The sequence below is a fragment of the Chinchilla lanigera genome, unplaced genomic scaffold (genome assembly GCF_000276665.1).
Source record: "Chinchilla lanigera isolate Chin_1 unplaced genomic scaffold, ChiLan1.0 scaffold00016, whole genome shotgun sequence".
In the NCBI taxonomy this organism is placed as follows: Eukaryota; Metazoa; Chordata; class Mammalia; order Rodentia; family Chinchillidae; genus Chinchilla; species Chinchilla lanigera.
Window position 1 is genome coordinate 25,915,771 of NW_004955417.1, and position 21,022 is coordinate 25,936,792.

Genomic DNA, 21,022 nt, shown 5'->3' on the forward strand with positions numbered 1-21,022 from the left:
CACAGGTTCATGGCTAAGAGTTTGCCTTGAGTCTCAGAAGGCATTTTGACTTTTGGAATGCTGGAAGTGTTGAGACTTTAGAGAAAGTATTACAGTGATACCTTGATTGTCAAACTTGGTTTGTTCCAAATTTGTGTTCAAACACCAAACTGTTTGAGAACTGAACATATTTTTCCCATAAGAAATAATGGCAAACCAAAATCGATTCTGAGGCCCAAAAATTACAGTTATAAATTTATTTTTCCCGGACTTTAACAAATTTCACAATGATTTCTTTCTTTAACTCTATCATGGCTCTCACAGTTTTTCTCTTAGCTTTATTACTGAATCACTAACTTTCTTTGGAGCCATGGTTATAATATCTTATGTAAAAAACCACAATTGTGCATGTTTTAATGCACTAACACAAGCACTATATGTTGCCTGGGTAAGAGTAGCACTTAGACTGAAGTGTTACCCTTTTGTGTCTGTGGTGAGACATGATGCATGACTCACTCTTAGTCTGTACAGGTTTTTTCAAGTCGGGTTTTTGGTTCTACTATTGAGCAAAGTTACTAACACCAAGTATATCTTTTTCAAAAGTTTGTTGTTTGAGAAGTGGAAAGTTCAGACTTGCAGCTATTTGATGACTGAGGTATCACTGTATTTCATTTTTGGATGCACACAAGGTACTTGTTTTTTGTAAGGTGAAATTATTACTTATTATTGTGTTTATTTTGATACTAAAGAGAGTTCAAGTAGACATGTTTGGGTGTCAAGCTGCAAGGATTAGAATGTGACATTTAAGGCTGTCAATTTGATTGATTTGGGAACCGCCTAGGGGATTAGTGAAACACCCTTCCAGGTGTATCTGTGTGGGTCATGGAGGTGTGACCCTGGGTGCTACATATGGTCTCTGGTCCCTTCCCCTCTGGCACTGTTCCCTTGCTCTGCCATGAACTGACATCTTTTCTCTACCATCCTTTTTCACCACAATATTTCTCTTTAAAAGCCAGCTAACTATGGACTGAATTCCCCAAAACCACGAACCACATTAAACTTCTCCTCCTCTAAGTTATGGGAGTTGGGTATTTTATATCCCAGTGACAGGAAAGCTAACTGAGACAGGAAATGATAACTATAAGAACAGCAACTAAAAATAATACTTACTGAGGACAATCCTCAGAGGTGAGTCCTACTGTTTGTATTATATCTATGAAGTAGGTATTATTTTCCCCTCCTTGGAAGTGAAGAAAGTAAGATTAAGTAAGTGATTTAAACAGAAATAAAACTGGAATTTGAATCTAAATTTTACGAATTTAAAAACTCCTCTTATGACTAATAACCTTGTGCTGTTTCCTCAGAGACAGAGAGAAATGAAAAAACAAGAAGCAAACTTAACAAAATCAAAGCTAGAGTTACTAGAAGACTATTGCTGACTACGCTCTGACTATGTCACATGGTGCTCTGTGCGTGTGTCCATAGCAGACTGGAAGAGGTTGGTCATGGATCTCAGAACCCAAACCAATGTGCTTTAGACCTCAGGACTGGGAACAATAGCACACACACTGTGAACTGTGTGTTGTGTTGGTGGATGAACAACAATGGCTTAAATGTGGAGGCCTTCTTAGCAAATATGCAAGATTTTATAGTATGTATTTTGTTTGTTAACATTACTTTAGACTCAAATTACTTTTTTTAGTCTCTTATTTTCTTTGCCCAATTAAAAAAGTTAAGCAACCATATTTCTCTCATGTATTGACATCTGTTTATCATCTATCCATTTGTTTTAGAGAGTGGCATGAAAATTATTCATCGCAGCACCTTAAACAAAACTGGTGTTTTCTGGTTTCCTGTTCCAAAAAGGGAGGCCCATGTCTCCGTAGATGCTGCAGGATGGAGCAGGAACTTCAGGGTGACACAGCCTAGCGCTAAGGTCATGGTCTTGGGCAAGCTACTTAACCTTTCTTTGGAATTCATTTCCTGATTTGACCAGATGACAAGGGAGTTGTGAAGATCAGATGAGCCAAGTAGGGTCCTGGGGTGTGTGGCACACATGCATATACAAATAAAAAAAATTTACAGAATGTGAAAACAATACCAACATTGATATCTCTACTCCATTCTATTTCCTTTTTAAAATGTTGGCCTTGCTTCAGTGAGTTCATCTGGAATACACACAACATTTTTTCTCACTGTTTGGAAAAAATCCCAGACATTATATAAAATGCCCAGCATGCAGTAGGTGAGTGGTAGAGTAGGTAAATGGTTTACTGCTGAGATTTAAGTGCCTCTAAAGCCCAGTGACAGACACTCTTTTGAGACCAGGGTAGAGCAGAGGGTGTGTCCTTCTGGTAATGATGTGACACTGATCCCCACACCTGGCAGTACTCACCAGTGGTGACTTCAGCAATGAGCTCAGCCGCATTGTGGCATCCCTGTACTATGCTCCTTGTCCACTGGGAGAGATCCCTGCTGACTTCTGCCCGGAAAAGATGTGTTTCAATTCCTTGCTTGGTACCAGTTCGTGTTGCAAAGGACAGATCCATACCAGCTTGGGGTGAGCCCTTCCCCGGACCTGAATGGACTAGCCTGGAGAGAGAAAGATCACCATCAGAAGGGACACTACTCTATCCCTGCCATATCCCCCAGCAAAAGCCCAGAATTGGTGATCTGCTCTCATTTTTGTGACTTGAACCAGAGGGTCCATGATACCCTACTTTTCACCATGGTTGTTCCATCTTCCCTTCAATGGCGGTGTGAAATTAAGATGCATCCAAGGGTTGTGCACTTGGGTGTAAATTCAGAGGATTTTAACTTGTGCAAATTCAACTATCCTTTCAGTCAAAACAGAAAAGAATAAACGAGAGAAGATAATGTAAATGGTGTGCCACATTCTCCCCTTCCATTCCTGAGCGTGTATGTATCAAACGATTCAGTAAGGGCAAGCGCAGGCAAAGCAAGTCTCCTGCAGTGAACCGAGTGTGAGACTCAGCTCCCCTGCGGCTCTTGTCCTCTGAGAGGATCTGGCTGCATTGAGCATACTTCTGGGTGTGCTTTCTGTACTACCTCAGTACACTGCTCTTGTCGGAACAACCTCCAGATAACCTGGAATTCAACTGAAGAAGCAGCAATCTGTTTGTCTGCTAAAACTAGAGAAAACACTGCAACGCTAGACTTCTTGGGACATGGTAGAGATCTACATGTTAGTGGGCATGGAAGGGATTTTCAAGAGATTTTCCTACCACGCAGTGCATTCACACTGACTTTAGAACTTACCCTTGGCATAAAATGTGCCTGCTACAGCAAATAATTTTCTCAAAGGCCGGACTTAAAGCATTAAGAATCAAAGTGCTCTGGACACCACCTTGAACACGCTGCTCCGCGGGAGGTCAGCCTGCTCCGGGGACAGACTCTTCTATCGCTCATTTGCAGGGAAGCATACGTATAATTTGATAACTGCTACTTCCCTCCAGGGTATTTACATTTTTATCCTTATCTCTTAATACAGAAAGCAACACTTTACCACTTGCTAGAGAAATGCCAGGTGTCTGTCCACACGGTGCATGGGGAGTTATTTTCTCGGGCAAAGAGCTTATTACCTTTAAATTAAAAATAGGTTGAAAGAACTCGAAAAGCTTATTTGTCTTGTAAACCCAAATGCTGTAGAACACCATTATCAATGGAACAAAGCCTGTTGTAGCCTGTTGAACTGCTAGAACGAGACTGTTGGATAATTCTGCGGAGTTCTCTTTCACTTATAAAGATGGAATTTGGCGTGAAGTGGTTCAGTGCCAGCTCAGAGAGAAAGGTTAGTTGGAAAGCCTTCGGCTGGGAGGTTCATGAAAGACAGGGAAGCTCCACAGCTCTCACGAGACCAGCGCCCAGAGCGTGTGAGGGAAGGGGCTGCTGGTGTGAGCTCACGTGCACGGATTTAACACGCAGGGCTCGGGCCATTTCAGCCAGCAGGAAGAAGGCACTGAGGAATGAGAAGTGAGTGAGAGGGACAGAGAAAAAGCTGAGGATTCAAAATCAAGTAAGACTAAAGAAAACGGAAAGTATCCTCTATAGCCTTATAGAACTTTTAGAGGGCTGGAGGACCAGGTAAAAAATTATTAGGAGAAGGTATCCATGGGAAGCAAGAATATTGTTTTCTTAGTTGCTCAAGCGTTTTTATACTCAAATGTGCTTAATTGTGGTTGCTTTAAGAACCACAGTCAGCTTTCCTTTTTGAAAACCTTTACATCTGTATCAGCTGGACACAGGTGGCAGGCGGCGGGTTCAGCTGAACAGGGACAGTTTGGGAAGAATAAAGCACTGCACGGTAGAGCCTCATTCATTCTGTCTGCCTTGTGTTAAAGTGTTTTTCTGAATCTCCGCCTCATAAAATAGTGTTGTGAAGATTATTCAACCTGTGTACTAAGGCAGCACAGCAAGCAGCGTGTGGTTTACGCTCGGTAAATATTTCTCCTCTTTACACCAACCCTCAGTCTTCAGATTTTAAAAACATACCAATTGGTTCTCTTACAAGACCCTTGCCTGGGCTAACGTTGTTCTTTTCCATGCCCTTAATTTCCATTCAGGTGACTTCAACTCTGTCCCATTGTGGGACACGGTAGATACAGAAGTAAACTGAGAGAAAGGTGGGCAACACGGAGAATGCAGCATGCGTCTGCGTGCGTGTGCATGTGTGTGAATTTCCAGCTGATATTTATTTTTCTCAAGAAGAGACCGTGGTTAAAATGGAAGCCAACAAAAGGCAATCGCAACTGGAAAACGCAATTTGTTTGAAAATTCACATTTCATAGCGCTAAGGATGAGGAATGAAATCACTCACTGGATGTAACAGGTATGACAAAGCCCAAATCAGGCCGGCACATGCCGTGTAGCTGGCACTCACCAGAGAAACCCCGCACGGTCCTGGAAGTAATGATAAAAATAAGCCCTTGGAGATAAGACCATTATCCCTTTCAGCTCATCATTAAGTTGTCACTGATTAAAAATCAAAGGAAAAGGAAAAACTGATGTTTCCCCTAACCAAGTGTGAATGCTGTAATATTCATATGAAAGAACAGGGTGGTCTGCCATCTAAGGCAGAGCAGCCATGTGGATGATTTTGCCTTCTTTTGAGCGCGCCAATATTGGTAGCGTTCTGTGTGTAAACCCTAGGGTCAGAGCCCAGGGCTGTTTCTGTGGCCTGCTGTGCCTGCTGGTAACAAAGGGACACTTTCTCCAGATCAAAATGGACAGAAATATGTCAGGTATGGGCCGCATGCATGGGTGCACATCCTCGGGATGGGGTATGACCCAGACCTTTGTGATTATTGTATAAATACTGTTTGTAGACCTGGACTATACATATGCATATGTACAGATACAATTCTGAATATGTAACAGAACTATGTAAAAGAAAATCCAGGAAACGAATGCATTTAAATGCTGAGCAATTTTGTAGGTGATCTTCTTTTCTATATTTTTAAGAAAATTTCCTCTAATAAACAGAGAGCACACAATTTAAAGATTAGCTTTAAAAAGCCATGAGACTGAGGCGAACTCAAATCATTTTTAGCACCAGAACTTTGGGACTCAAAAGACCTGAATTCTGGTTCAGCACATGCTCAGTGTTTTGCTTGTGGTTTAATGCTAGTGGCAACTCCGTGTTGGAATCCTGAGTCACACAGCGGTGGGCCCCTGCATTTGCCTGTGCCTGGGTCATTCTCAACTGCCCGTGCCCAGCTCCTGCAGGCGGTGACTATGAAGAGCCCTCCCCAGAATGAGGTCCACTGGATCCACCACACATGAAGCCACCACTGGTGGCCTCACGAATCCCTGACAGTAGCCAGCTGGCCTCCGGCAAGCAAGACCAGGACAACACTGAGACCTACGACCTGAGGCGACTGGGTCTGCTTGGATTCAGGAGTATTCTGAGGTGCCACAGAGAAGCATCCTGTTCTGTTTCTGTCCCCACTCCTTCCTTCCAACTGAACACCAAAGCTCACAAACTCCTCCACTTCATCGATCACTTCAGCCCTCACCTGTAACCAGCTAATACATCCAACTGATATTCCTGGGGCACTATGGACTGAACAGCGTACCCCACAAATTCACTGTTAAATCCCTACCCCCGATATGACTACATTTGGAATATAGCATAGGGCAATGAAAGCTAATTGTGGCTGTAGGGTGGGACCTTCACCTGCAGACTTTCACCCATCCTTTAAGAACAGGAAGCAGCACCAAAGACCTCAGAGGAACGGCCCTGTGTGGGTGTATGAGGACAGCCTTCTGCAGACTAGGACAACAGCCCTGACCAGAAACCAACGCGAAAGCACACTGATCGTGAACTGCTGTCCTTCAGAACAGTGAGAACTAAGTTTCTGCTGTTCAAGCTTCCCAATTGGTGGTGTTTTTAGGGCAGCCCACTCTATGCACGGTCTATACAAACTCAAAGCTCAGCGTGAGCAGAGCAGGCCAGGCCCACAGCTTGCAGAGCCACAGCTGAGAAGGAGAGAATCTCTCCCCTTCAAATTCCCACAGCCTCTGTCCTGCAGGCTCTGCCCCAGTTGTCAGGAAATTTCTTCCTGGGATATGGAAGTGAGTGAAAAGTAGCCAGCAGCAGAGGACCAGTGGTAAGTACAAGCCAGGGTGTGCTGGGTGAGCGAAGACTTGCTCCTTCTCACTGGACAACCTGGTCATTATAACATCTTCCTCCAGAGAAGGAATCTGAGCCTTCCAGAACCTTCCAGAAAAGATACAGTTAGAAGAACAGAGAGCAGGGAATTCTGGCACAAAGAACCCCCACATTTATCAAAGCATTTGTTACTGCACGCCTAGCAAGAGTTTGGAAACAATAACTGCATTTGTTCTCTCTTCCCCAAAGAACCGATTTGATTGTCCACAGTAATACACAGAATGATACACAGAGATGTCGACATTCACCACTACACCACTTTGAGAGTGCTGACCAGGAGCTGGCTGCATTAACAACCATGACATTTCAATGATAGATCAAGGCTCCTGAATGAGAGAAGCTCAAAATCCTTCCCTTGTTTTGGTATGTGGGCCACCATGTTGACTGGAGAGGTAGCTACTAGGAAGAGCTAGAGAAAAAAAGGAAAAGTGAATAATTCAGTGTATAAGTGCTCTGTGAAACGTTCTCTTGAGATGAATTTGTACTCGCATAGCTTCGATTCCCAGTCAGCAACATCATCTTAGGACTGTTCTCCGTAGCCTGCGCACTAGGCTTCTCCATTCAGATGAGTCACAGGCAGCCCAGTGTCAATAGCTTTGAACACAGTACCACATGAGCATCTTAAGATTTTAAGAACCTAATACTTAGATTCTAAGTAAGCAGCACTGAGGTCCCCAAAGGGCCATGCCCACCACGGAGGGGAGGCAGGTTACATGGAGCCAAAACAGTATTCAAAAGAAAGAGTTACTTAGGCTGGAAATCGAGGGTCTAAATATGGAAAGGTTTCTGAATAACACCAAGTACAACATGAGCTACTCTTTAAATGTCACAGGGCAGGCAGAAAAAGGAAGAGGCATCATCCTACGCCATTAGGCCAACAGTGATGTTGACCTGGATCTGAGTGAGGTGCGGGGAAGCCCAGAGGAAGTGGCATTTCCAAAACAGGAAATGGGCTCAAGTCCTTGCGGGGGAAGATTCGCTCTAAGGTCCTGAGGGGATTTGGACACTGTATAAATGAAATTCAGGGAATCAGAGAGAAAAAGTAATCAGCAAGACGATCGGGAAAGTGAAAATTTTACCCTGATTTTCAAATCAGTAAGGTGGGTTCTGTGACCCTAGTCCCAGCCATGATTCTGTAATGGATTATTAAAAAAATGTTCAATTTTGACTTTGGAAAATGAGAAATAGTTTATGGCAGGCTATGCAGCTTGCTACATTCAAGAGTTTCCCTGAGAAACGAGAGCACTAGAAAAGTGACAGATGATGTGAATGTTTTGAAAGAACATGTGGACCAAGCTTTGCCCAGTAGTCACACTGGACATACATAGATAAGTGTGGGTACAGACTGACTTTGCTAAGTGACCATGTTAAATGTACAGCTCAATTGAATTAGGAGTGGAGATGGAGCGGACCTGCCTGTTAAACATTTTGTCACCTGCCTGTGACATTTATGAAGCTCTATGCAGACACCATCTAACTTAGTAGATGATCTAAGACTGAGAAGAAAAACCTCAGAATCTGGATGTAAGATGGGTAGGTGCTGCAGTTAACAAATAATAACCAGACGAAGAGGTGAAACACCCTAGAAGTTCATTTGATGATTCACTCAAGCCAGAGCTGTCAATAGGAGTGTGAACTTACACTGCATCTCCAGAATCAAGTGGGTGACAGTCATGCGCTCACCCCGCAGTGACAAGATCACACCTGAAATGCAGCATCCAGCCCCAGGCACCGTGCTTCGAGAGAGGCTTCTTAATTTCTGGTGCCATGAATACTTTGAGGAGAAAAATGAAGTCCCCTGCTCCAAATAATGCTACAAATGCAAAAAGCAAGTGGAATCACAAAGGAAGCCAGCGGTTCCGTTTTTGCAGAACTATACAGGTATCATGATGCGATGGAGAAGAAGAGAGTGCAGTCCTCAAAAGTTCTTTGCAGCGAGCACTGTGAGACAAAATTCCCAGAGGCTTTGTCTGGAGAAGGCTTTGTGTGGGGATGAGAAGAAGGGATGGGTGTGGATGTGTGCAGCAACTATGGATGTGTCCAGCGCTGGCTGGCTCAGAGGGTGTCAGGTTTCTCCCCGGCCAGCCCGTGGCGCCATCCACGGAAGCCATCTCTAGGTTGTGGCCCATCCAGGGAACTGCACTTGGGGAGGGTGATTTGCTCCTTGAGAGGTGGGATGAAGTAGGAGCATTTCTGGCAAGGCTGAGTCTGCCTGAGCTCACAGCCAGCAAGTGTTGGACCATCAGCAGGGATTGTTGCTCAGCTGTCAAAGTTGACGACTCCTGGGTGAGCGGATGTTGGCAGGGGACCTGCTGTTGACAGCAAAGTGACCTACTGGAGTTTACCACCAAGCGCATCACCACCTGATCCCCTCCTCTGGATCCCCACATGCCACTGCAACCAAATCAACCTACGGTTTCATGGTCAACACTTTGTAGACTTCATGATCCTTCAGAGTTGGGCCCAGCTCTCATCCCGCCTTGATTCTACGGTCTAAGCCAGTGATGGCGAACCCGTCAGAGCTCTCAAGGATAGAAACAGCCTGCTGAGCTCTCAAGGATACAAACAGCCTGCTGCAGCACGTGTGCCATAGGTTCGCCACCCTGGTCTAAGCACTCTGCTGGACACTTGATAGGCATTCAATGAAAGTTGGCCGAACAACTCCATGGTATTTCAAAATGTTTTTAAAATTTCAGTTCATTTTTGCAAAGAAAAACACACATACATAATTGATCTATTTTGAAATCTTTTGAAATTTGTGGCCAGTAAAAGGTCTCACTAATGGGTTCTTCATTTGTAGAGAACACTTGGGAACACACTGCTGTAGCCAGAGCCCAGGTACTGAGTACCGAATAAAGGCCAGCAGACATTAAGACTTCAGAAGTCATCTCATCCGGGTGGTGGGAAAGGTAGGGCTGGAACCCGTCGGCCTGGGTCTGTCCCGTTCTGCCAGGATGGTCTTTTTATCTCCTCCCAAGATTCTTTCCAAAGATCAGCACTCTCAGGGGGACTCTGAAATAGCTTATTTATCTTTCAATTATTTTGTATTTTAAGCTCTTTGTGTATCCTTAAAAATATGACCATCTGTCTCTTATCTGTGGAAGGAACTAAACTACAACCAAGAAAACGTCTGCCTCGCAAGAGAAGATAATTTCTTTCCCCAGCCAGGAAGCGAATGCGGGAATTCCAGGCCAGCTTTCAAACTGCCATGCACACCCAATTTCCAAGTTTATGAGGAACCGAAGGACACTCTTTGCTCGCTGGTGACAAAGTACAGACACACCGTCCCATGGCTGGACACACAGCCATGAACCCAGCAAGATTTGGCATTCCCTGTTAGCTAAGAGTGTGTGTGTGTGAGTGAGAGGCACACACAGGACCATGCCCTCCTACAGAACAGGGCAAGAAAAGGACACCCCTGGCATGAAGAGGCGGGGACTCAGACGTCCGGGTTTCAACCCCACTTCCTAACTGGGTATCTCTCCGAGCCTCAGTTTTTTCAACTCTGCACTGGAGATCAGAACCTCTCCACCTCACCGAGTTGTAAGAAATAAATAAGGAAATGTGTGGATACTGCATAGAACATATTGCCACAGCTGTCGTTACCATTAGAATGTAGGTTCCACCAGGGCAGGGATTTTATTTGATCATTTCCTGATGTGTCATTAGGACCTACAACAGTTCCAGGTACGTAGCAGGCACCCCATAGATATTTGCTAAGTTAGTGAGTAAATGAAGAACTAAAACACAAAGAAGGTGACTGCAAAGGAAGTGTGTGAACCGCAACTGTTGTACAGGTCCTCTCCCACCCTCAGACCCACAGAGACACAAAGCAGAGGTGGCCAATGCTAATCTAAGGAACTTGAGTGCCGGGTGTGGTGGTGCATGCCTATAATTCCAGCACTCAGGAGGCTGAGGCAGGAGCACCTCCATGAGTTGAAGGCCAGTTTGGGCTACATAGTGAATTCAGGGCCAGCCTGGAGTACCTTGGGAGACTGTGTCTCAAAAATAAGAGATCTGGGGTTATCTCTCAGTCTACAAGCCCTGGGTTCGTTCCCAGTATATACCTTCCCCCTGCAATTTGAAAGCACATCTACTAATTTATAGATGATTTCAGCCTTAAGCAAAAGTGACCTTAAAAAGTAACTAAGATTATCTAGTTGATGAGAATACCCTATGATCCATTTGTTGTTTCTTCCTTTAATCTATCTTTAGCAACTGGTGCTTTTAGTAGTAATTTAGGGTTTAGAGAATTAGAGTTCTCTTTTCTTTTTTTGGTGTGGGAATAAAAGTTCCTGTTTTTGCCCCCCTCCAAATGCAAGTCACTAAGATATCACATGTATGAGTGCCATAGATGGGTCCATTTCAATCAGATTTCTATAAATGCATCTGTAAGCCAGATAGCAAAAAAGAGTAGAACGTCTTAAAATTATTTCAGATGTTGCAAGTGGTAGAGCCCACTACCAAGACTGGATTGCTTTAGGGCCAACCTTTGTCTGATGCGTAGGGGAACTTGCAGGAGAGCGTAGGGTCACTCCTGGCAGGCACCAGGCAGTGTTTCCCACCAGCAACAGAGGTGTGGGGCTCGGTATTGTTTCCGGGCCCCAGAGATGGCCCCTAACCTGACTGCTTTTGAGAATAACAAACCAGTAAAACACCCTATCTCACCAAGAATGTTTATGCACTGATTTCATTCTGAATAGGTGTTACAGACTGTTGCATAAAATGTTCCATACAAAAACATTATTATTAATATCCTTAATTAAAGCAACAACAGTCGCAGCACACAGATTCAGCCAAATTAGGAAAATTACATATTAAGTAACTGGGTTGCTAAGCAATATTACATCCTCATTTTACTTAATTGCTGTAATTAGCATCTCCCAGCAGATGCCACACTGGAGGCCACACAAGCACACACAGGAAGAGAGAGAGAGGGAGGGAGGGAGAGGAAGAAGATGGATGGATGGAATGGAGGAAGGAAGGAGGAAAGGAAGGAGGGAAGGAAGGGAGGAGGGGCAGGCACGTGGTCCGGTCCCTTAAACGGTTTGGTGATCCCAAATCAAATACCCACTGGCCAGTCCAAAGGAGCCCAGCAGTCAGCAGCTGCTCTAGGAAAGGTGATCACCTGGCTTGTTTGTGTCTCGTAAACCTCTTCATCTGACTGTGGTGCTAAACGTCTGGCAGAGCCCATGTTTCAGAAGCCGGACCGTACTGAGGGACGCGGACTATAAACAGAGCACCGCAGGGCAGGGAGCGGGCAGCTCAGCGTGGAGCCGTTCCTCTCTGCTTGGTGGGATTGAGCAGGTGAGCACAAGTGGTGGCCTCCACCTTCACCCACGGCGTCATGTCCCCTCGCAGCCAGCTGCCAGCAGCAAGGGAACATAGGAAAGCGGCTGCTGGCCCGTGCAAGGTAGCCTGGATGCGCTGCCCCAATGTCCACAGTGACCCTCTGCAAGTGGAATTCTGAGCTCCAGGTAAACAAGGACCCCATGGCTCTGGGAAGGAAACTCGCCGCCCAGCATCCCACAGTTGGGGTCCAGAACTGGAAGCCAAGTCCACGACTACACAGTGCATACTCTTTCCACCACACCGGAAGAGGGGCCAAAAGCCAGCTCTTCAAGGAAAAAGTAAAATTACCACTGCTGGTCATCTGTGGGTTTCTTTGTGTGCTGCTCTTCTCCAGAGGTAAATAAGATCTGTCATCCAGCTGGGTGTGGGGTGCATCCCTGTCTTAGTCATTGCTGGGACAAAATACCTGCCACCCACAAGATGAAGGAGAAAAGGTTAGTTTAGCTCCCACTTTACAGAGGGTTCAGTCCCTGCTCAGCTGGCTCCAAGGCAGGGCAGTATGACAGAGGAGGAACAGTCCCTGGTAGGGCAAGCAGGCAGCAGAGTAGGATCAAAGGATGAGGAAAGATGGATACCATCTCAGGCCATGCCCACAGTGCCCACATCTTCCACCCTTCACCTGCCAGTATCACACCCAGCTATCAACCCATGGACTAAACCAGTATCACACACCCATGATCCAGCCCTACCTCTGAGTACATGAGGCTTTGGGAGGACATCTTGATACGAGCTATAACCCTCCCGTTTGGACGGATTACAGTGTCTATGGGTGTTCCCCTCTCTGCTTACTTCCCACTCACCAATCCTGAAGAACTCTGGGGCTAAGAGGAGGGAGGACAGGGCCCAGTGGGCAGCAAGAGCACCAGCTCTAAGGATACAAATGGGGTGCGGGGTGTGGAAGGCTAAACACAGTTGTGATCCACAGCATTAGATCTTAGGCATGGACATCCTTCTGTGCTCCACAGGGATCCCCGGAGCACATGCCCGAAACCCCAAAGAGTGACACACTGATTACGACTCAGGGTTAGATATGCACCACTGGCCAACATTCCCCATTGAGAAGAGCTCCTAAAATTCCTAAGGCTGGCCCGAGGCTGCAGCTGCTTTTGGCATTTAGAAACAGGTCAGCGCCTCAGGCGCTGCAAAAGTACCTGGTATGTTTAGTAGCGGTGCTCAGAGTCCCTGGCTGCCAGGGGACAAAGATGTGCACCGTCAACTGCTTGTTCAGGTGGCCCTGCACCTTTGCCTCAGGGCTGAGCAGTGTCCCTCTTTATAAGGTAAGTGTGTCCAAAACTTCCGCCAGCCACCGCTACTGACTGTGCGGGATTTCCAGGTTAAGCTTCCTCCAGAATTCGGAACCGCTGTGACCTTAATCCTTGTTCTCTGCAGACCCACAGGACTTGCCCCCTGTGACAAGAGTGACAAAAACCCACACTCTTGCTCCACACGGGCAAATGTACCTTTTTTAAATGTTCAGCAGTATCGAATAAACTTTGGCTAAGCAAAAATGTTTTCCCAAGGACCCATAAAAGGCGGAAGGGTAAGGATCGCTGAAATGACAACGTATTTGCAAACTTTCCCAGTGTAAATCTCGCCCTCGGGGCAGGGAGGCCCACGGGGTCTGGCGGGAGGGGAGCTGTCTGGAGGGGAGGCGGCTGCTCAGAAACCTCTGCGTGGCGGGGTGCCAAGAACGAGGGGCGAGCAGGCCAGGGCCACCGCCCTGCAGCGCCAGCACATTTTCATCTTCTGGAAATGTATAAATTAGACGTGCCTGGCCCTCAGAAGAAAACCCAAACAGATAAATCAACTCTGAACCGTCTGAGGAAGTAACTCAATTGAAAAGAAGCCTGTTTCCCACCGGCTGTGGGCCCGGCCCTTTCTCGGGTGGCTGGGAAGCAACTGTCTCTGCAGTTCTGAGCAAAGCTGCCAGCCCTGGGGGAGCAGAAGGGGGAGGGGCAGGGGCAGGGGAAAGGGAAGAGAGAGGGCAACAGTCATCCAGGCAGTCGTGCGCCAAGCATTGTGCCAAGTAAGGTACATATATGTCATCACTAAAAGCAAAGCTGGTAGGGCGTGGTGGTGTACACCTGGCAACCCAGCACTTGAGGACAGCCAGGGCTACATAGTGAGACCCTGTCTCAAAAATCCAATAAATGAATGAATAAATGAATGAATAAGTAGCAACACAGTGAGTAAAGGAATGAACAGCGGGGCCACCCCAAAATCCATATGCTGAAGTCCTCCTCCCCAGGGTGACTGCGTTTGGAGAACGGGTCTTGAAGGAACAGTAAGATAAGTGTGGCTATGACAGTGGGAGCCCTGTACATAGGGTCAGTGACCCCAAAAGAGAAACCAGAGAGTTCTCAACCTCTCCAAGCCTGCACCAAAAAGGAGGACATGTGCTGAGTGTGGTGGTAGAAACCTGTCATCCCAGCACTCGGGAGGCTGAGGCAGGACTGCCGCAAGTTTGAATCTAGCCCGGGCTACACAGGGAGTTCAAAGCCAGCCTGAAGCACAAAGTGAAATCTTGTCTCAAAACAAAACAAAACAAAACTGAAACAAGCAGTCATGTGACAAGACTGCAAGAAGGACGATATCTACAAGCCAGGAAGGGCCCTTGCCAAAACCTGACCAGTCTGGACCCCTCACCTTGAACTCCCTGGGTTGTAGGGACACATTTCCACTGTTCGGAATCCACAGTCAACCGTGCAGGCTGAACAGCTGGAAGCTGGAAGACTCTACACTCCCGAACACTGTGAACACTGACAAACACCCATGTGGAAAACTCCACACCACAAAGCTGCCTCATGCACAGAATTATTAGATGCTGTACAAATCACCTCTGTGTATTACCTTGCACCAAACAGTGCATAAGGTGTGTGTGAAATGCAAATGAATCTCAGGTTTAGATCCCCTTCCCAAAGCAAGCTCATTCTGTATTTGCAAATATTCCAAATCCCAAATAATCCAAAATTTTAAATACTTCTGACCCCAGACATTTTGCATGATGCGTTTTGCTTTGATTGGCTGACGTGCTCACATGCTTTAACCACTTTGTGGTAGCCATGTGAGCCCATGTTTCAGAGGAGACGCAGAGGCCAGAGGTGCTCAATTGCTCACGTCACAGAGACGCCCTCTGTGGTTCCACCCGACCGCCCTGGAACACGAACCCCAGTCGGTGAAAGGCTTGTTTCCGCCCTCGCGGTGAACACACTGCACTATCCGTCAGATGGTATTTTCCAGACTTTGCTTGCTTATTTTTAATTTGTATTGTTTCTGATTTGTTGGATTTGGAAAGATTTCTTAGAAGGTGCCCTGACGATCACGCATGGATTCTAGCTGGTCGCCCGTATCATTCAGTGGAGAAGTGGAGGGAAGAGGACATACAGGCGATGAAGATGTGATACCCCTGTACCGACTGCCCTCCATGAACACAATCAGCATGGACTGCACACATGCGCTGAGCAGATTAAAAATTTTTAAAAATGTAACGTATGTATTTAGAAACTCCCAAAGAGAAAAAGTGTAAAACATAAGCGTAAGAAGTGTGGGGCAGGAAGCATTGCAGGTGAGCTGCTGAGCACTCCGCACCAGGAGCCAGGGCAGCGGCGCTCTGTCACGGGGCATCGAGGCCTGAGGCCAACGGCAGCTCTGCAAAACCACGGGGGACACCAGGCCAGGCCCTCACTGCGCAGATCTCGGCCACCACCCAGCCTGGAGAGGGGGACGGCTTCCAGGCCAGCACTTCCCAGCTGCAGCCCACGGCAGGAACCCCTGGAGGGCATATGACGTCACAGCTCCCCGAGTCCCCGGTTCCGAAGAGATCCCTTGACTGACACATTCCGGGGGACCCCAAGGCCACACTCTGAGCCCCTCGCTGAGCCGCTGGCAGACACAGCAGCTCCTGATGCTGTCCACGACTCGTCCTGCGTGGCTGTGTGTCTTGGGGAACACCTCCTTTGGTGGCTACCGGCTGAGGGCTCAGGGAGAGATGTGTATGACACACTGGGCTGTTCTCAAAGGCACGAAACTCTGGAAATAAGAACCTGCCCTGGGGCCTGCAGAGAACGTGGGTATCAGCGGCAAGAATCAGTCTCACATCCATCTCCTAGGGTGTGACTCTGACTGAGTCTTCCCTTAATGGCTTGGTTCCTCAGTTTATTTACCTGGAAATAGTACTCAAACCTTAACTTCACAGGGGTGTAGGGTTACATGCGGTAACCTGGGTACTATGTTTGCCAGATGCTGGTTGAAAATATTCCCGACTTCTGACCGTGGACTGCTGAGTCATGACAGCCACAGCAGGGTTCTGAGGGCTTAAATCTGCGTGTGTGTGTGTGTGTGTGTGTGTGTGTGTGTGTGTGTGTGTGTGTCTGGGGACTGAACCCAGGGAGTGCTGAGCACCACTCCCATTCCCTTTTTATTCTGAGACAAGGTCTCACGAAATCACCTACCCTGAGGTGGTGCATGTCTGTAATCCCAGCACTTGGGAGGCTGAGGCAGGAAGATTGCTATTTCAGGCCAGCCTGGGCTACAAAGTAAGTTCAAGGCCAGCCTGAACCACATTGTGAGACCCTGTCTCAAAAAATGAAAGGAAATCAAAACAAAACAAAACATTGCCCAGACTGGCCTCAAACTTGTGCTGCTCACCTCAGTCTTCCAAGCAGCTGGGACTATAGGCAGGTACTGCGTCCATCTGAGAACCTTAGTCTTAATAAGTAGCTACTGACCCTGAAATTGGGCAAGTTTGCCAAGTCCAACAGACTCCACTTGGCCTTGATCCATGCCCCATGAGGGATCTGCCACTGATTTACTGCCCTCTTGATCTATTTTGCAAATGGTATTACCATGGCCTTCTTGGTAATGTCACCCAGGGTGATTAATTAGTAGACATTCTGTAATAAAATTCTAAGACACGGCTCTATAGCTGTAAATAAAAATTAAGCCATACACTTAAGACTTCTGCATAGTAGTCTTTGTAAATTAAACCTCAAAGATATTTAAAATGACTTTAAACAAACAGACAAGGCGCCACTCCTTTAGAAATAGTGAAGTCGGTATCACCAACTAGACAATGCGCACACCCGAGTGCGCTGTGTAACAGTCAGCGCACCATAACTACACGGAACACCAGAGGGAAGGAGTGAGGCACGCAGGGAGCCCCAGTCACGGTCAGCGCGGAAGCAGATGGAAATTCCCGTTGCCTCTGCAGTGCAAGAGTCCACTTCTCCCGGAGGGTTCTCCTCTGCTTCCAGCGCCGATCCTTCGGCCAGCAGCCCACCCTCGGTCCTGCTCCCCGCAGAGCCTCAGCTGAGAGGGGAGAACAGCCGCGTCTCCGCCTCCACTGGGAGCCCCGCCCTCCACAGCTGCGCCTTGCAAGTCCAGCCTGGAGCTGCAGGGAGGCGCGGGTGGCGTGAATCGTTGTTTTCACAGTTTGCTTTCTAAAAATCCTCAAAAAACTAAGACTAGAAATTCCGTTTGACTGAGGAATTCCCCTTGTGGGTGTCTTCCTGAAGGCGTTAAAGACATCAAAGGACAGGGAGCCATGCACACCTGTGTTCGCGGCAGCAGAACTCACAACAGCTACTACATCTTGGAAGCGGCCTCGATGTCCCTCAACAGATAAAGAAGATATGGCATTTACACACCGTGGAGTACTACTCTGCCATTAAAAGGACAGACTTGAGGTATTCATAGGGAAATGGATGCGCCTTGAGATCATAATGTTAAGTGAAATAAATCAGACACATGGCTTAAATATAAATAAATGAAACAGCAAAATAATAGATAACAGGTCTTTCTCAAATGGGAAGGGGCCAAAGCACAGAGTTGGGACATATGAAAAAATAATGAAGACGTGCATGTCCAGGTACCAGCTCCCCGTGGGGAATGTGATTACGTACTGCAAACATGGACCAATAAGCAAACATTTTAAAAAGAAACAAGCACAAAGTCCTTTCCTAGGTGCTGCATCCGGCGAGAAGCTGACCAGGACCCATAAGCCACAACGGCTGATGCCCAAGCCCACAGATCTGTTCCACACCCATTTCACCGGAGCGCACTTCCCTGGGTCCTCGAAGATGATGCCGCCCGGGTGTGCTCACAGACGAGCTGGGAAGCAGGCGGGGAGAGCGCTCAGCGGGCTAAAGCCCCTTTCTGGTGGGAGAGAGAGAAGGACACTGAGGCCCAGCTCCTGCGCTTCCAGGCTGCTGCTCAGGAACAGAGAGAGAGCTCCCCGCTAGCTGGGGGGATGAAGGAAGAAGGAATACCATGGCAGAGCCACCCGGACACCCTCTGTGTCCCGGCCAGCAGCCGGAGTTCAGAGTAATACGAGCTCTAATTCTACCATGGCATGCAGGGCGGATGCCGCCCAAGTGAGCTTCATTCTATAGCTCAGCTGTGAGGCTGGGTGGTTTAGGAGGGGGACGGTGGACGGTGAGTTGAGGACTCTTTAGCTTTAGGTTGTAGCTACTGATTTCTTTGCACAGCACCTTCCGCTGTAAATGACCACAGTCCTGCACTTGTAGGAGTTTCCTTTGTCTTTTCCGCACCTGGTGCATGTTTATGGTTTCAGGCTGTCCTGTGCTTTGTGCACTGCCCAGACCTGGCATCCCTGAACCTGGTACAGGTACTCTCAGGGCTCCTGAGCCACCTGCAGTGCCCCAGATCTCAGTCACGATTTCTGTGTGCAACTCTCCTGTGGGGGCCTTGCCTTTAACGGCTGACGCCTGTCACTTTCTTCAGCAGTGGCCTTGAGCTTGCTGAGCTTGCATAGCCTGAAGAGGCTATGTATTAGCTTTCCCCTCACTGGATACAATGCCCGATGCTCACAACTTCAAGGAGGCGGGGCTTAACTTAGCTTAACTTAGCTGAGTCTTTTCAGCTCAGAGTTTGGGGGTTTCAGTCCATGTGAGTTAGTTCCAAGGCAGGAACATCACGGCAGAAGGGCATGGCAGAGCAAAGCTGCTTCCTTCATGGTGGCTGGGGGATCAGGACCAGAGAGGAACGGGTGAGGGGCCATGTGTAGTACCCAAGGCTCTGCCTCCCTGCCCTGCCCCGACACACCCAGGAGTGAGCTCTACTGATCTGCCAGGTACATCTTAATCCGATGATGTTGATATAACAGGATTAATGGCTAATTCACAGTGTGGTTTGTACTGAATGTGTAGGGCAGAGCTGACCAATAGAACTTTTGGTGGTGATGGAATGTTCTAGATCTCTGCTGTCCAAAATGGTGGCCAATAGCCCCATGTGGCTGTTGAGGACTTGAAGTGCAGTAAGACCAAGAAGTGAAATTTTAATTTTATTTACATGTAATGTGCTTAAATAGCCACACAAAGCTAAGATGTCAGGAGTGCAGCTCCTGAGCTCCTGAGAGCGTCGGGCGTCAGCTGAGAACTGGCACGCACCATTGGCTTCACTCTTCCTAGGCTTCTTCTCTGCCCTTGCAGGTTTCTCCTGGGAGCTCCTGCTTTATAATTCACTCTGCCTCAGTCCTAGTCCTTTCCCAGCTGTGGGAGCCGGGCTCAGCAAGCATAGCCTTCCCTCCAGGGCTCGCTGAGGCTCTGACGTCCCCCTGCTGAACCTGGAGACATGACGGAAGAGCTGAGAAAGCGGCCACCCCTGAGGAGCCATTACCTCTTCCTGCCGCCCAGGACTCTGCATCCTTGTGGAAATCTGACTTCACTTTCATCTACGTCTTCTCTGGGTCACTGCTTGGGTTTGGCAGCCTCCTTTCGGACTGCTGTTATGCTAAACCCAAGGTAAAAACATCTTCCCACATCACATCCATGACTCTTCCCAGCTACAATGGCTGCCAGCGCTCCCCGTGTTCAGCTCTCCAAGGTAGGACAGGGCAGAATAAAGTCCTCCCCAGGCCGCGTGCCTGTGTCACCCTCCACGGGCACCAGAGCACAGGCGTCTGAGTCACACAGCCCAGAACTGCAGGGCGCATTCACTGGGGAAAAATTTCTCAACTCTTCTGAGCCCTGGGTCCTGATACGTGAGAGTCGCATGCAGACGCAGGTCTTGCAGAAGGGGTTGGGGCACTGCAGGACGCAACTTGTGTGTCCTCGGCCACCGGTCACTGCCCAGGCCGTGCCTGCTGCTCCGGCGGGCACACAGTGCTGTGTGAAGCAGGTCCTCTGGGCCACCTCCCCCTCTCCAAGCAAAGCCCAGGCCCCTCTCTGCAGCTCCCACTCCTCCCTCTGGAGACTTCTCCCTGGGCTCAATCTAAGCACTGCTTCCACTGTGAGGAGCAGCCTCCCTCCAGGGCAGGCAGCTTTTATTGTCCTCGCCCCAAAGGGCCCTTGTGGAACTCTGCACCGTGCCCGTCTCTGCGGCTTCAGGTGGGCATGGCCTGGTGACAACAGGTCCACACACTTGAGCTTTACCCCTTTCCCCCATTATAACTCCTGGCACATACTCAATGAATTACACGAGTAAATGTTAAGGAACGAATGGATGGATGGATGGACGGACGGACAGATGGATGGATGGATGGAAAATCAAGCTCTATTAGTCCAAATGCTCAGAAACTACAAGATAAACCAATGTACTAGGGTTAATTTTACTTTCAAGTTGCCTGAGAAATATCCTAGAAATTACTGCTTTTTTGTTTTTCTTTTAAGACAAGGTCTCACTATGTAGCCCAGGCTGGCCTTGAACCTGTAGTGATCCTGTTACCGTTGAGTGGGCCAGAAATAGCACAGGCTTTTGTGTAGTCAAGGGAAGAACTGCAGGTAGCTGCGTTTGTTGAGGATGGCGGGGGCAGCAGAAACAGGGGGAGGGCAAAGGGAACAGGAGTGAAGGGAAAAGGGACGCGAGGACGGAGGGGAAGGACAGGGCTCACTCCCTCAGGCTCCGGCTGTCTCGTGGGTCCCAGGCCAGTGGGCCAAGGCACCGCCCCTGTGAGCTCAGCAGTCTGCAGCTCACTCAGCCCCAGCCTGAATGCGCATTAGGGTGGTGTTGGGTTTTGGTGGAAGGGAGGAGGGAAGGGAAGGG

The 21,022-nt window shown here is 48.0% G+C and overlaps 1 protein-coding gene across 1 annotated transcript in view; it reads right to left on the reverse strand.

Moving 5' to 3' along the window:
- Sntb1 (syntrophin, beta 1 (dystrophin-associated protein A1, 59kDa, basic component 1)) overlaps window positions 1–21,022 on the reverse strand; it is a gene marked incomplete at its 5' end in the record, with an annotated part of 222,122 nt that overhangs the window by 9,758 nt on the left and 191,342 nt on the right. Inside the window, 1 exon segment of the mRNA XM_013512818.1 lies at window positions 2,375–2,571. Within this exon segment, the coding sequence (XP_013368272.1) occupies window positions 2,375–2,571 (197 nt within the window).